Genomic DNA, 14,055 nt, shown 5'->3' on the forward strand with positions numbered 1-14,055 from the left:
TGAGAAGTCTATGGGCGGTCATGCGTCGATGGCCTCGACCGCCTCCTCGTACCGCGCCTCGCTCTGGCGGATCATGTCGACGCCCTCGGCGATTACGTCGTCGACGTTCATGCGCATGCCCGAGGGCGAGAGCTTGAGACCGAGAATGCCGCCGACTTCGTCCGTCGCGCGCAAAATCCGATCCAAGTCCGACTTAGTGTGGGCCGCGCTCAAACAGTAGCGAACACGAGAGGAGACGAGGGGAGTACTGTATGGATGAAGAGAGGATCAGCGGCAGTGTCCGAACAAGGAGGGAGCGAAGTGAGGCGAAGTGGAGCGGAGCGGAAGGGAGCGGGAAATTTCGAGACTCACGCGAGGTACGCGACCTCGACAACCGCGTCCGAATGTCGAGGTCCGAGATCACATTGCTGATGCCGCGCACAGGCGGGCGCGGAACCGTGGGAAGATGGGCGACGTGCGCGACTTTCTCGCCGGACAGGGCTTCGGCGACGCGTTCGGGCTCGTCATCGGCGGCGGGCGCTTCTCGTAGAACGCGCTCTCGTGCGCAGTGTCAAGTGGGCGGTGTTACACACAGACAGGGCGGTTCAAGAGAGGGGATTAGAGCGGGCGGGAAAGAGAGCTACGGACTGCTTTGACCCGCTTGCATGAGGCAGCAGGCTCGTGAATGAGGGGTACGCGGGTGATAAGGACAACCGGGGGATGTGTGCTCAAGAGGAGGCAAAAGAAGGAAATGCGAAGAACGAGTCGCGGAGAAAGAACGAAAGTGAGAGGAAGTCTATGAACGGTCATGCGTCGATGGCCTCAACCGCCTCCTCGTACCGCGCCTCGCTCTGGCGGATCATGTCGACGCCCTCGGCGATTACGTCGTCGACGTTCATGCGCATGCCCGAGGGCGAGAGCTTGAGACCGAGAATGCCGCCGACTTCGTCCGTCGCGCGCAAAATCCGATCCAAGTCCGACTTAGTGTGGGCCGCGCTCAAACAGTAGCGAACACGAGAGGAGACGAGAGGAGTGCTGTGTGAGTGTAGAGAACGTCAGCGGCAGTCCGCGAGGAGGAGGAAGCGAAGTGGAGCGTCGCGGAGGGAGCGGGAAATTTCGAGACTCACGCGGGGTACGCGACCACCACCACCACAATTTTATACCGTTCGAGCATCATGCGGCTGAAGAGGCCCATCTTTGCGGGCGCAAAGATGAGCATGGGCACGATGGGCGAGTCCTGGTGGCCGTAGACGATGAACCCGAGTTTGCGCAGCCCGCCGCTCAGGTACCGGCAGTTGAACGCGAGGCGCCGCAGGCGGTCCTGCCCGTCGCGGCCGTCCATGACGGCGGGCGGGAGGCGCGAGAGCGCGGGCACGATCGAGATGGCCGTCGGGCCCATGATGGACCCCATCGACGTGACGATCTGCGCGAGGATCGGCGGCGACATGGCTTCGGAGTAGTTCTGCGCGTGCGACGAGAGCCGAAGAGCCGAGATGAGCTCGTGGGACCCGGCAATGTAGCCGCCCGCGGCGCCGAAAGCTGTGAGACGCAAAAATGCGTGAGTTCGTCTGGCCGGACGCTACGTGCGACTCGTGAAGCAATACGCGAACACGACTGTAAACGAAAACTCACACTTGGTAAAGGTGCCCATGAGAATGTCGACCCGCCGGGGGTCGACGCCAAAGTAGTCGCACACGCCGCGTCCGCGCGGGCCAAGGGCACCGATCGAGTGCGCCTCGTCGACGTAGAGGTAAAACTGCGTGTGCAGACAGTAAGCGACAGCTGTTTGAAGGTAGATGTAAGCTGGCGCACCTTGTAAATGTCCTTGAGCTCGAGGAGGCGCGGGAGGTCGAGGAGCGTGCCCTCCATCGAGTAGAGGCCCTCGACGACGATAAGGATCTTCTTCCACGGGCGGTGCGTGCGCGGCTGGCCCTGGCTGATGCACTCGCGGAGCAAGTTCTCGAGGTCGTCCATGTCGTTGTGCTTGTACTGGCGCACCATGGCGCCCGACAGGCGCGCGCCGAACCGGATCGACGAGTGGTTGAGCTCGTCCGAGATGATGAGGCACCCTTTGCACATGAGCGCGGGGAGCGTCGTCGAGTTGGTCGCGAACCCCTGCGAGACAATCATCGAGTCCTCCATGCCGACAAACGACGCGACGAGGCGCTCGGCCTGGACGTGGAGCGCGCTCGTGCCGACGTCGTTGCGCGCGGCCGTCAGGCCGACACCCATCTCGCGCACGACCTTTTCGGCCTCGTCGGCGCAGGGCCCGCGCGACTGGGCGAAGCCGAGGTAGTTGTACGACGAGACGTTGAGCGCCTGCGTCGTCTCGCCCGTAAAGACAAAGTCGTGGAAGTGGCTCGTTGGTGCGCGGTCGAGGCACGTTGCCGTGCGGCCGGCGACGCCCGTGACGGGGCGCGCGAAGCAGTCCTCGATGCGGAGCTTGAGGCGGCGGGTGTAGAACGAGTCAAAGTCGGAGAAGAGGGGCGCGTAGCCGTTGGACGGTCGCAGGTGCGAGTAGGACGAGGGGAAGAGACGCTTGCCGATAAAGTCGCGGATGTGGCCGAGGACGATGAGTAGAGCGTCTGCGGGAGCTCTAAATCAGCGACGCGTCCTCGCCGCGCGATTGAGCGCCAGCTGGACGCACACGAGAGGTAGGTGTGCAGGTAGACCCAGACGGTGGGCTCCTCGTCGCTCGCCTTGAGGCTCATGCCGGGCGTGTGCTGCGAGGTGGTGCGGTGCGCCGGGTCGACGTCGAAGCCGAACTCGGAGTGGCGCAGCGAGTAGGGGTCCTCGGGGTCGGGGACAAAGTCGATGTCGAACGACGTCGTGGGCATGCGCGTCGCCGAGATGGTCGACGGTGTGGGCATGAGGGTCGCGACGCCGCGCCATCCGGCCGAGCGCGTGCTACGGTCCGAGTCGGTGCTCGACTCGGAGTCTGCGGCATCTGAGCTCGCACGCGCCCTGCCGTGGCCCTGGCTCGGGTGGTGCGACGCGTACGAGATGAGGCTCGACGCACGCGACGGCGACGACGACGCGGCGGCGGACGACGAATCGCGCGACTTGAGGTGCGTGAGGTACGCAGCAGCGTCCTGCACGTGTGCACGAGTCAGTTGCAGGCTTCGATCACGCGCACGAGCGAGCGGGAGACGGCGTGCCATTGCGCTCGAGACGCCGACGGTCGAGAGGCCCTTTGACGGGGGGCTCGGGGGCGACGAGTGGGACGAGTGGGCGCCCTTGCGCTTGATCATCTGCGGGCAGAGTGTGCGAGTGAGCGGATGCACGGGGTCCGAGGGCAGCCCGGGGGCGCGGCTCGCCTGCTTGAGCGCGGCAAAGCGCGGTGCTCCTGCGGCCCTCGGCGATGGCGGCGCGGGCGGGGGCGAGTGAGCGGGCTTTGAGGCGGCCGTGGTGACGAGTTGGGGTGGGTTGGGGCCAGTGGGTTGCCTGCTAGTAGGCCGCGAGGGATGTGCGCGGGTGCAGTCGGCGTTCTACTTGCTCGCCGTAAGCAGCTGCCCGAAGCGACGCAACAGCGAAAGCGCGTTCAAGGGGCGCGCGCGCGCCGCGGACATGCCCGCCTTCGGCATCGGACACGGCTGCACCCGCCTGCACCCCTGATGCAGCCAGCAGACACCTAGCGTGCTCACGCTCACCATGCAGCACCCTGCAACCCCAGCGGTGACCCCGCGACGGGCGAGGGCAGCGAGAGCGGGCGCACCTCCGCCGCCGTTGGTCAACATCCGCGCCCAGCACCACTCGCAGTGCTCGATCGCAGTCACCATCTCGGCCTTTACCACCCTTCTCGCCGACCTGAACGGGACGTGGGAGAGCACCGCCCAGGCGCGCGACGAACGCATCGCCGCCTTCCGCCTCGACTGGCTCCTGGGCGCCCTCTCGCGCGTGCGGCCCCTCGAGCTCCTCCAGGACGGCGAGGACGAGTCCTTCTCCGACGGCGCCGGCCGCACGAGCAGCGCAGCGTCGTCGTCGGTCCCCTCGCTCCTCGCCTCTTCGGCCGCCGGGACTGTCGCTGCTGCTGCTGCTGCCGCTCGCGCGCTCCCGCCCGAAGCGCGCGATCACCTGCTACCGCCCGACGCTGTCGAGCGGGGCCTCCTCGCCGAGCGCACGATCCGCCGCGCCCTCGACCGGCAGCACCAGCTCCTGCTCCACCGCGACTATGCCTCGCTCGCGACCGTCGCGCGCAAGGCCATGCGCCAGACTCTGCGCACGGGAAAGCCCGTGTACATCGCGACCGGCATGCTCGATGCCGTCGACTTTACGCGCGAGTTCCGCGAGCGCGGGTGGGCGGCTCCCGGGGTGCGCTTCGGCCCATTCAGGCCAGACTTGGTCCGGTTCGAGGAGGTGACGCGGAGCAAGGGAGAAGACGGAGAGCGGGTCGTGAGCTGGGAGGTGATCGAAATCAAGTACTCTGGCAAGACCAAGAACCTGGTGCGCTCTACACGTCCGAAAGCCTTCTCAAGCGGGATCTGACGCCCCGCGCTTCGCAGATCTACACCAGCCAGAAGGTCCAGGCGGTCTTCTGTGTGTCACCTTGCGTGTTGCATCGCTCACATCCTTTCGCTCACGCATCTCAACCCGCAGACCACCTCAACCTATCGCGCATCCTAGCACCGATCGCACACCTCGTCCCGTCGCACAAGCTCACCCTGTTCATCTCGCACGACCCGCTCTCGCCCGCCTACACCGAGGTCCCGCTCGCGCTCCGCACGATGCAGGCGACCGTCGAGCACCACCTGTTTGTGCTCTTGCCCGAGTGGCTCGACGCCGTCACCGAGGCCGACTGGCAGCGGCTGCAGGACAAGCTCAAGGAGGCTGCTGAGGTGCGTTTGGCTTTATCCTCCGTGGAGAGTTAGGTTCGCGCCGCTCACTCCATTTTGCCGCGGGTTGCAGCCAGAGACGCCCGTCAAGGAAGGGTCAGCGAGTCTGACTTTTCTTCAAAAGCTGCAGGCCAGCGCCAAGGTACATGCGCTTTTGTGTCGGATCTGCGCTGGTGATCGGGCGGCTGATTCGACGCCGTCCAGTCTGCGCCGCCGACGCCGGGTCGTGCGCGGCGGCACCCGCCGTCACCTAGCAAGACGCGCGCACCTGTCCGAGAGGCTGTATTGGTGAGTTGGTCGACACCTGGGTCTCCACTCTTTGGAATGGGAACTGACTCAGCCGCCGTCAACAGTCTTCCCCGACTCTTCCGACAAGCCTGCTAGCTTCCGCCGTCTCTCCCGCACGCCAACTCGAGCTTCACGATGCGCGCACCCCCACTGCTGATAAATCCGCATTTCCGGCACACAACACGCTCCCGCCCCTCCCGCCGCCGGATGTGCGCGAAGAGGACGAGTTAGCCGAATTCTTTGGTCGCGTCGGAATTGACTGAGCGCTACGCGTGCGAGGCTTGCTGCACTGGGCTCTCCAACAACAAGGAGGCCAGTCAGTCTGAGTCAGACGGTGACCTTGCCCTCGGGAATGACCAAGGCATCGAGGTCTGCAGACGGACCTGCAGCGCTCGCGCAGGGTGAGTACGTTCTTGCTCGCTCTCGACCTGCGCGAGCTGGGCACAACCTTGTATTGACTCGTTGCCTACTGTCTCGTCCTTGCTCTTGCAGCCAGTCCATGGCGCGACTTGCCCATGCGATACGAGCCGGACGCCGCCGCCCAGCAAGCAGAGTTGAGCTCTCGCCGCTGCGACAGTGCGCCTCGCCGGAACTTGTAGCACTTAGAACAGCAGTGTACAAAGTCCAAGCCTCTGTGCCTGCCGGAATGCATATTTGTCCCTGCTGTGTGCAGGCCTGCGGTAGTCGTACGTCGATGGCTCCTCCGCGCAAGGGTCGAGAGGAAGCCCGTAGACTTCTGTCACCGCGCTCAAGGCAAAGTTCGTCGGCCCGCTCCTCTGCCTCAGAACGGTGCACCTCGCGCGCGGAAGCGTGCTGCGGATTTGCTGACGTGGCTTGCGTGCACCGCCCCTCGGCAATGATGACGGCGACGAAGAGCGGCTCTTTCCCTTCTTCAACAGCGCTTTACGAACGAGACAAGACAATGAGCGGAACACACACTGGTGAGTGGCCAGTGCTATAGTCGCGAACCTCGGATTCCAACGAAGTCGCTCACCCTGCTCACCATCGTTCGCTTTCAACGCTGCAGGCGAAGCGAACCGCGCCGGCGCCGAAGCGGGCGAGCGCAGCGGGTATGTTCTCGCCTAGAACCTGCTGGCATAAGACCCACGAATTTGAGTGACCTGCGTTCGGCGGTGCTGACCTAGGGACTTGACCGCCCTCGACCACGCCGATCCTTCCGTGACCACTGCTCCCTCCTTCCCACACTTTTCCGCTACGAACGGCTCGTCCTCCTCCCCCTCGGACACATACGCACCCCCTCCGCCGCCTTCGCGCCGCGACCTCCCCGCCGTCAACCCTCCCACCTCGACCGCCGCTCCCGCTTCCGCGTCCGACTCGACCCGCAATACGGTCGGTTCGCGCGTCAGCGGCCTCTTCAACGCGATCCACGGGGCGGGAGAGGCGATCCGCGGGACGATCAACTCGGGACTTGACGGGCTCGGCGACGGGGTGCGTCGCGAGTCCTCCCTCCTCTGTTGCTCGTCTCGTCGGGACTCGGGAGCTCGGTCCCGACGCTGCGAGCTGATTCGAGGCGACTTATCCACGTACTGATGTCGCCCTGTCTGCGTTGCACAGATCGCCGGCCGCCCGCAAGGCACGGTCGACTCCCGCTCGTCTGCCGCCGGCGAGGAGACGGTTGCGCAGAAGGGCGCGCGCGAGTTCCAGAACGGCGTCGCTGCGCTCAAGGGGGAGACGACCGCTTCGTCGAGGGGAACCGGGTCGGCCTAGTCGAGACGGCGCAAGCAGGTCGCAGCTGTACGAGAGGCGTTGTAGCTATAGTTTCTCGACTTCTGTCTGAGTGCAAATCCATCAGTGCCAGCCGCGCTCCGGGAGTCGCCCGCCAGCGTACCACTTATGGACAGACCTGCTCAGCCTTTGCAGCCAGTCCTGTTTACTGTTGGTATGTGTGGCACAGCGCTTGGAAGCTCTCAATGAGGCGAGATAGTATAGTGGTTAGTACAGTCGGTTCTGACTTGAGCACTTCCGACTAACCTGGGTTCGATCCCCAGTCACGCCTTCCCTTTTGCCCCCGTCCGTTGGCGGCCGTCCACTCACCTTTTGCGCATCGCGGATTGAGCAGCCCGCCTGGCGTTCTGTCGTCAACACGGAAGCAGCCGCGTGCGACAAGGCAGATGCGATGGGAGAGGCAATAGGCGATTCTGATGTTACATGGCCGCGAAAGAGGGTCCGTTGAACTACCGGCGCACAACGTCTAGTTTGCGTGAGAGCGTGAAGCACAAAGGAGAAAGGGGGTATCGCAAGGAAGGGCAAAACAGTGTTACATGGCGTAGCCGCCGGTCGAAGCGTACGACGGCTGCTGAGGCTGGTGCGAGGGCGTCCATTGCTGCTGGCCCGTCGGCGGTGACTGCACGGGCGTTGCGACCGCGCTGTGGAAGCTGTCGGCGCCCACGCTTGACGCCTCGGACCGCCACTGCTGATGTGCCGCCTCGAGCGGCGATCGCGCATGCAGGTCCGCCTCGGTAAACCCGCTCGGAGGCTGCTGCTGCTGAACCCACTGCGAGTCGCGATGGTTCGCGTACTCGAGCACATCGAACTCGAGCGAGTCGTTCTGCGCATGCGCGGGTGCGTGCGCGTCGGCGAACCGCGATTGGTACGAGTCTCGCGGGGTCGCATCGTTGACGACGATGTGCGGGACGCCGTACACCGGTGTGATGAGACCAGACGGAGGCGAACCAGGCGAGGACTCGAGGGGAGTCGAGCGGGCGGAGGCGTAAGGCGGGGAAGAGGCGTAGCTGGAGGTGCCGTAGGGCGAGGGGATCGGGCCGGGGCTCAGGGGCAGGCCCGAGGGGGAGGAAGGAGGCCAGACCGCCGTCGACGGGATGTCACGCGGGGTCGCTGGGTCGGATGCGGTCGAGTGCGAAAAATGCCGTTGCCGCGGATCGCGACCTTCCGCCGACTGTACGAGCGGAAGGTGCTCACGCGTTGCCATCGCCGCCTCGTCGTGCTGCCGCAGCGGCGGCTCGTCCTTGAACACCGGGGCGCTCGCGCCGGCATCGTGCTCGGGGTCGAAGGCCGGGAGCTTGCCCTTGTTGCGGAGGACCTGCATTTCGCGCACGATGTCGTTGTCGAGCGGCCAGTACATCGAGCGCACGTAGAGCCACAGGAACTTCGGGCCGATGGAAATGACGACGACAATGAAAATCGACAGCCAGAAATTGAGCGTGCCGTACAAGTCTGCAGGGAACCGAGTCAGCCGCGTGATAGCTGCGATGTTCGAGGTAACTGGACGCACAGTTGATCTCGTTATCGAAGATGAACGTGTTGAACTGCGAATAGATGGCGATCCAGACATGGAAGGCGAGAGTCGACGCGATGATGATGACAAAGACCATCCAGGTCCAATACCGCGTGTGCAGGCCGACGTAGAGGTTGGCGAGCGTCACGGCGCAGGCTGCCACGGTCGTGCCGAGCTCCCAGAGACTCCAGTCGTGGCCGTTGACCGAAAGCGTCGGCGTCCACAAGTAGACCAGGAGGGGTACGAAGAAGGCGATGGCGGACTGGTACAGACCGTCGAGCATGAAGGCGAAGAACTTGACGCGCGTCCACTCGAGGCCGAGGATGCCGCGACGATACAATTGCGGGAAGGCGAGAGACATCTCGGCGTTTACGTCCTGGTCGGCGATGCCGAGAATCGCGACGGGCAGCGACGTGAAGACGAGACTGAAGAGCATGATGAGGGTGTATTCGTAGAAGTAGGTCGAGTCGAAGCTATGCGTGACAGTATGAGCTGACGTCCGGGCTGCGGGATGTAGCAAGTCTGGACGCACTTGCAGAAGATTTGGTACAGGAACAGCGTGAGGGTCCAGACGATGTTCTTGTAGAAGAAGTTGGCGTGCATGTTGGCGACGCGGATGTAGCACCATCGCCCGTGGACGAGCAGGAGCTTGGTGAGGAAGCGGAACTGCCCGACGGCGTAGTCGGCCGACATGGACGCCTGCGCACCCTCGAGGCCAGCAATACCGACGCCGATGTGCGCCTCCTGGATCATGGCGACGTCGTTGGCGCCTGTGCGGGAACGCGTCAACTCGTGTGCTGCTCACACTGGAGAGGAACGTAACGGACCGTCACCGATGGCGAGTGTCATGGCGTTCTTACCGTCCTTGACGAGCTTGACAGTGAGCGCCTTCTGGCTGGGCGAGACACGACAGCACACGACGGCGTTGCACTGCGTCGTCAGCTCGAGGAACATTGGCTTGAGCACGACGTCGAGCGCGTAGCGGAGCGTTTCGCCGTCAATGACGACGGCGAAACCGTCGGCCTTGGTCGCGCCGCCGATCTTCTCGCCGGCATCCGTGTCGAGCGGTGCGAGGCCCGCTCGTGACCGGTTGACCTTGTCGAGCGCGGCCTCGATCTGCGCGCGAGCACCTTCTTCGGACTCGGCCGACAGGATGAGCTGCAAGGAGCCAAGTCAGTTGAGCATTCACGCACAATTCCGGAACACACGCACAATCTCCATCTCGTTGGTGAGAAGGTTGCAGCTGAAGCCGATCTCGATGGCGGTCTGCAACTTGTCGCCTAGGCACGAGAGCGGCTTTCGTCAGCTTGGTGCTCGGTGCGTGAAAGTAAGACGAAAGCGCACCAGTGAGGATCCACAGCTTGATGCCCGCCTTGTGCAGCTGCTCGATCGCCTCGGGTACGCCAACCTGGAGTTTGTCCTCGAGCGCGGTCGCGCCGAGAATAGTCAAGTCGTGCTCGACGAGCTCGCACGCGCGCTCGATTTCGTCGTCGCGGTCCTCGATCGCGGCGCACGCCTTGTCGTAAATCTTGCTCCAGTTTGCGAACTCGTCGTCGGTGAGATACCGGCTCGAGATGCACAGCGTGCGCAGGCCCGCGTTAGCAAACTCCTCGAGCTGCCGCGACGTCGTGTTGATCACGTCCTGGTCGTGGTCCTCGCGCAGGCGCTGGTAGATGACGCTGTCGGCGCCCTTGCAGATGAGGAGGACACGGTTGTCGGGCGTGCGGACGAGTGTGCTCATGCGCTTGCGCGCCGAGTTGAACGCGAGCGTGCGCAGCGGCGTGTAGCGCTCGGGCTGGCCGAGCACCTCGAGCGTGATCTCGGCGTTCGAGCGGTGCAGGAAGACGAAGCCGGCGTCGCGGGCGGCGGCGACGAGCGCGGCCTCGTCTGGCGACTCGGCCTTGTACTCGAGAATGTCTTGATTCGAGTCGTCGGGGCGCTCCGTCATGACGGTGTGGCAGATGGCGAGGGCGCGCCAGAAGTCGCTCAGACGTTGCCGCTGCTCATTGCTCGGCGGCGAGACGAGTGCCTCGGCCATGGGCGGCGAGATGAGCGTCATCTTGTCGTGCCGGAGGTAGCGGTTCTTGAAGCCGCCATTGAGGGTCTGGATCATCTGCTCCTTGCGCTGCGCGAGGCGCTCGACGTTCTGCGCCGGGTCGAAAGCCGACGTGTCGCGCCCCTCGCGCTTGGCCGCACCGAGCATCGCCTCGGTGATGCCCTCGCCGTATGACACGCCGCCGACGGCGCACTTCTGGAACTCCATCACGTTCTGCGTGAGCGTGCCCGTCTTGTCCGAGAATATGTACTCGATCTGCCCGAGGTCGTCCGAGATGTTCCACGTCTTTGGCACGCATGGGTGGTCGAGCGGCTCGTAGTACATGTCGATGTCCTGGTAGATGAAGAAGGCCTGGATCGTCTTAACGAGCTCGACCGTGATGACGAGCGAGATCGGCACAATGTTCTGGAAGAGGATTAGGGTGGCACTGTGAGGAGACAGGTTAGCGAGTGGCGGAGAGACTAGGCGGAAGGCAGGAGAGACGCACCCGAAGGTGATGAAGGCCACGACAATGGACGAGTTCGAGTACTGCGCATCGGGCTCGTACAGGTCGACGGATCGCCCGGTCATGTTGTCGTAGATGCCAGCCGCGATGGCGCAGCCGATGCACAGAGCGAGGAGGACAGCGAAGTTGACGAGGACATTGAAGTTGGTCTCCTTCTCGATCTTGGAGCGCTTCGACGGCGTTTCGCCTGTGCACCGGCACCTTCAGTCAGCCAATTGTGAAACGGCAGGCGAGTGAGCGGACGGACCCTGGTTGAGCATGATCTTCGTGTCTGCGCCCGTGAAGACGACGAGCCCGATGCACCACTTAGTGTTGCGCAGCTGACACCCTCGCAGAAGGAGCTCGTTGATCGTGACCGGTTCCTGGGGAGCACAGCGCCATCAGCACCGCAGACTAAAACAGACAGAGCGGACTGCGCACCTGCTGCTCAACGCCCTCGTCGCGACTCCGCCCTTCCATGATCGGGTGCTCCATGCCAAGCTTGTCCTCCTTACCGCGCCACTTGAGCACGGCGTTGTACGAGTACAAGTTGGCATGCGGCGGCTCTGAATCGACCCAGAAGCGCGCATGCTCGACGTCCTCCTCGTTGCCGATGCCCATCGTCGCCTTGAGCGCCTTGCGCGGCTTGAGGTTCGTCTCGCCGTCGAGGTTCTTCGTCTCGACAAAGCAGACACCGTCCGGGTCCGAAGTGGCGAGGACGACGACATCGGCGGGGATCTGGTCGTTCTCCTTGAGGAGGACGACGTCGCCCACCTCGAGCTTCTTCCACAGCGTGCGCTCCCACTTGGCCGTCCCCGGTGTCGCATGGTCGTACGACACGACGTCGCTCGTCGACTTGCGCGACTGCGCGCCGAATGAGACGTCGCCGGCGCTCTCTGCGCCCGCGCCGTACGAGCGCAAGAGCCGCGGAGGATACGACGTCGCGAGCGTCTCGACCGAGTAGCTCGAGCCGGACTTGGTCAGGCCGGCGCCCGACGCGCCCATCGGGCTCGCAGGCATGGTCGACGCCGAGCTGTCGCCGCGAGCGCGTGCGCGAGGTCCCGCGATCGCGAAAGAGTCGCCGCCGAGCGTGTCGCGCGACTCGAGACCCTCGGGGTGATCGGCGTAAAGGAAGCCCGCGTCGTACGAGCCCTCCTTCTCGCGCAGCTTGCGCACGCCCTTCGAGATGCGGTGGTTCGGGTTCGGGCGGCGCCAGAAGGCCCACCAGGGCCGGTCGTCGTCGGCAATGTTGACGTTGTGCCAGTCGCCGAGACGAGTGACAGCTGAGTTGTTGACCTCGTTGTCGAGCTTATGCCGCCGCGTGTCCTCGACTCCGTCCTTGAACGCCGTGATGGCGAGAATGGCGACGAGCGGGAGCATGCCGATCTCGGGATTGACGGCACCGAAGATGGGGAAGATCTGAAGGATGACGAGGGCGAAGAAGTAGACATTGGCCATACGGCGGAACTGCTCCGTCAAGTTCTGTGGAAACGAGCTGTGAGCGGGGATTGACACGGGACAAGAGCAGGCAAGGACGCACCTTTGGGAGGAACGAGATGAGCGTGTATTTGCTCGTCCGAACTTTGTTGCGCTCGTAGCCCCTCGGGTCCGTCTTGACGCCCTCGACGTTGACGTAGACGACCCTGCGCTCCTTCTCCTTCTCGCCGCGCTTTCTCCGCTCCTTCTTCTTGCGCTTCTGCTCCTCCTCGTCCTGCTTGTCCTGCCGTCGCGCCGACTCCTCGGCCTCCTTCGCCGCCGCGAGCCGCGTCATCTGTCGCTCGAGGTCCGCGCGCGCATCCTCGTCCAGCTCGGGCGCGCCAGCCGCGCTGCCTCCCTCGGTCGTCCCATGCCCCTCGGAGCTCTCGGGCGGGTCGGTCGACGCGCGCGGCTTGCGCCGCCCGAAGAGCGTCCGCCGCGGCTTCAGCTGGGAGCCCTCGGGACCCTTCTTTCCGCTTGCTGTCCGGCGCGAGGCAAGGCGTTTGAATCGTCGGCGGTCCTCCTCTTCGTAGAGCGAGTGGATTGAGTCCGCGGCGGTGCGAGTCACGCGAAGGCCTGGCGGGAACGAAGTGGGACATTGAAGGCGAGGTGGAGGTGGTGGTAGTGCAGGTGGCGGAGGGCAGGCGCAGTGCAAGTGGGAGAGAAGCAGTCAGCACCTGGTCGAAAGAAGAGGAGGGAATGCATTGATCCTCCAATGCGCCCAACTTCTGCACGAGGATGTACCGTCCACCCCGTCTCGCGCCGCAGTGATGCGCAAGACTGCCAAACCAGTGGTACGCCGCGACTCCCCGGCCTCTGTTGCTACTTTGGTTGCTCAGGGCGCCCTATCCCTATCCCTCCCTCAGAGCCAAGCATGGTCGACGCGCACGATCCCGTCCCGCAGGAACCCCTCCCTAATCGGCAGTCCCGACGAGCCCCCGCTTCAAAGGTCGACTCACGTAGCTCTGGGTCGGTGGCAGGGTCGTAGTCGGGATGCGTCGTGTCGCTGAGGTTGCGGCCATCGGGTGCGAACTGCTCGAGGAGGGCAGAGTCGCGGCGCTGCGGCTCGCGGCGCAGGCGGAGGAGTGCCGACATGGACCGCGTACGCTATCGCCGGTTGCCGTGCGAGTGTTGGCCTTAGCCCTCGCAGGCTCTGGTGCGCGAGAGAGGCGGTTGCAGGCGTGTGTGCTCGGCGTCGGAGTCTCGGGACGAGGAAACGAGCGACAAAGACGAAAAGGCCGGCGCGCGAGGGCAGACGCTAGCCCGAGTGCACTGCACTGCGCTCAGAGTCCTCTGGCAGGCAGGCGAGAGTTGGTGCTTACGGAACGCGCGCAAGTCGCGACGGGAGCGAGCTGTCTCGGCAGCCACCTTGGCTGCCTTCGGGTAGGCTGCCGTGTCGCTCAAGGCACTGGCACCGTCCTCCCTGGTCGATCCGTGCTAGTCCGACGCTCTCGGCAGGGCGCCGTCGCTTCCCGCGTCCTCCTCTTCCTGTGCTTCGTGATGGCGCTCGTCTGCGCCGCACCACCGCGTCGCAGCGACGTTGAACACGCACAGTAGCCTGGCTGACGTTCGAGACCAGCGTCGGCGTTTCCACCGCGCTCCGGCTTGTCCGCGGGTCGTGCACGCTCTGCTCTCCTGTCCGCCAGTTTCGGCTTGCTCACACTTCCTGCGCTTCTCGCTTGAT

General features: G+C 64.4%; 5 protein-coding genes across 5 annotated transcripts; 2 read left to right on the forward strand and 3 right to left on the reverse strand.

Moving 5' to 3' along the window:
• Nucleotides 1–18: 18 nt before the first annotated feature.
• On the reverse strand, nucleotides 19–507 carry JCM10292_005200 (uncharacterized protein; the record flags this gene model as incomplete). The annotated part of the gene is made up of 2 exons (XM_076646099.1): nucleotides 19–247; nucleotides 422–507. The coding sequence occupies 2 exons, from the start codon at nucleotides 505–507 to the stop codon at nucleotides 19–21; spliced, it is 315 nt and encodes a 104-aa protein (XP_076508378.1).
• Nucleotides 508–785: 278 nt separating this feature from the next.
• JCM10292_005201 (uncharacterized protein) lies at nucleotides 786–3,230 on the reverse strand (the record flags this gene model as incomplete). Its single annotated transcript, XM_076646100.1, has 6 exons — nucleotides 786–1,014; nucleotides 1,107–1,518; nucleotides 1,612–1,735; nucleotides 1,792–2,564; nucleotides 2,627–3,071; nucleotides 3,153–3,230. The coding sequence occupies 6 exons, from the start codon at nucleotides 3,228–3,230 to the stop codon at nucleotides 786–788; spliced, it is 2,061 nt and encodes a 686-aa protein (XP_076508379.1).
• A 400-nt stretch (nucleotides 3,231–3,630) lies between these two features.
• JCM10292_005202 (uncharacterized protein) lies at nucleotides 3,631–5,362 on the forward strand (the record flags this gene model as incomplete). Its single annotated transcript, XM_076646101.1, has 6 exons — nucleotides 3,631–4,422; nucleotides 4,482–4,515; nucleotides 4,576–4,814; nucleotides 4,885–4,953; nucleotides 5,016–5,099; nucleotides 5,165–5,362. The coding sequence occupies 6 exons, from the start codon at nucleotides 3,631–3,633 to the stop codon at nucleotides 5,360–5,362; spliced, it is 1,416 nt and encodes a 471-aa protein (XP_076508380.1).
• Nucleotides 5,363–6,021: 659 nt separating this feature from the next.
• JCM10292_005203 (uncharacterized protein) lies at nucleotides 6,022–6,827 on the forward strand (the record flags this gene model as incomplete). Its single annotated transcript, XM_076646102.1, has 4 exons — nucleotides 6,022–6,040; nucleotides 6,127–6,169; nucleotides 6,245–6,548; nucleotides 6,675–6,827. 4 exons carry the CDS (start codon nucleotides 6,022–6,024, stop codon nucleotides 6,825–6,827), a joined length of 519 nt encoding a protein of 172 aa, XP_076508381.1.
• Nucleotides 6,828–7,377: 550 nt separating this feature from the next.
• JCM10292_005204 (uncharacterized protein) lies at nucleotides 7,378–13,466 on the reverse strand (the record flags this gene model as incomplete). Its single annotated transcript, XM_076646103.1, has 11 exons — nucleotides 7,378–8,294; nucleotides 8,353–8,828; nucleotides 8,888–9,125; nucleotides 9,183–9,513; nucleotides 9,568–9,635; nucleotides 9,700–10,838; nucleotides 10,899–11,103; nucleotides 11,164–11,278; nucleotides 11,337–12,377; nucleotides 12,436–12,947; nucleotides 13,331–13,466. 11 exons carry the CDS (start codon nucleotides 13,464–13,466, stop codon nucleotides 7,378–7,380), a joined length of 5,178 nt encoding a protein of 1,725 aa, XP_076508382.1.
• Between the last annotated feature and the right edge of the window lie 589 nt (nucleotides 13,467–14,055).

The sequence above is a fragment of the Rhodotorula paludigena genome (assembly GCF_050403205.1).
Source record: "Rhodotorula paludigena JCM10292 DNA, Rt_paludigena_JCM10292v1_ctg3, whole genome shotgun sequence".
NCBI classification, from domain to species: domain Eukaryota; kingdom Fungi; phylum Basidiomycota; class Microbotryomycetes; order Sporidiobolales; family Sporidiobolaceae; genus Rhodotorula; species Rhodotorula paludigena.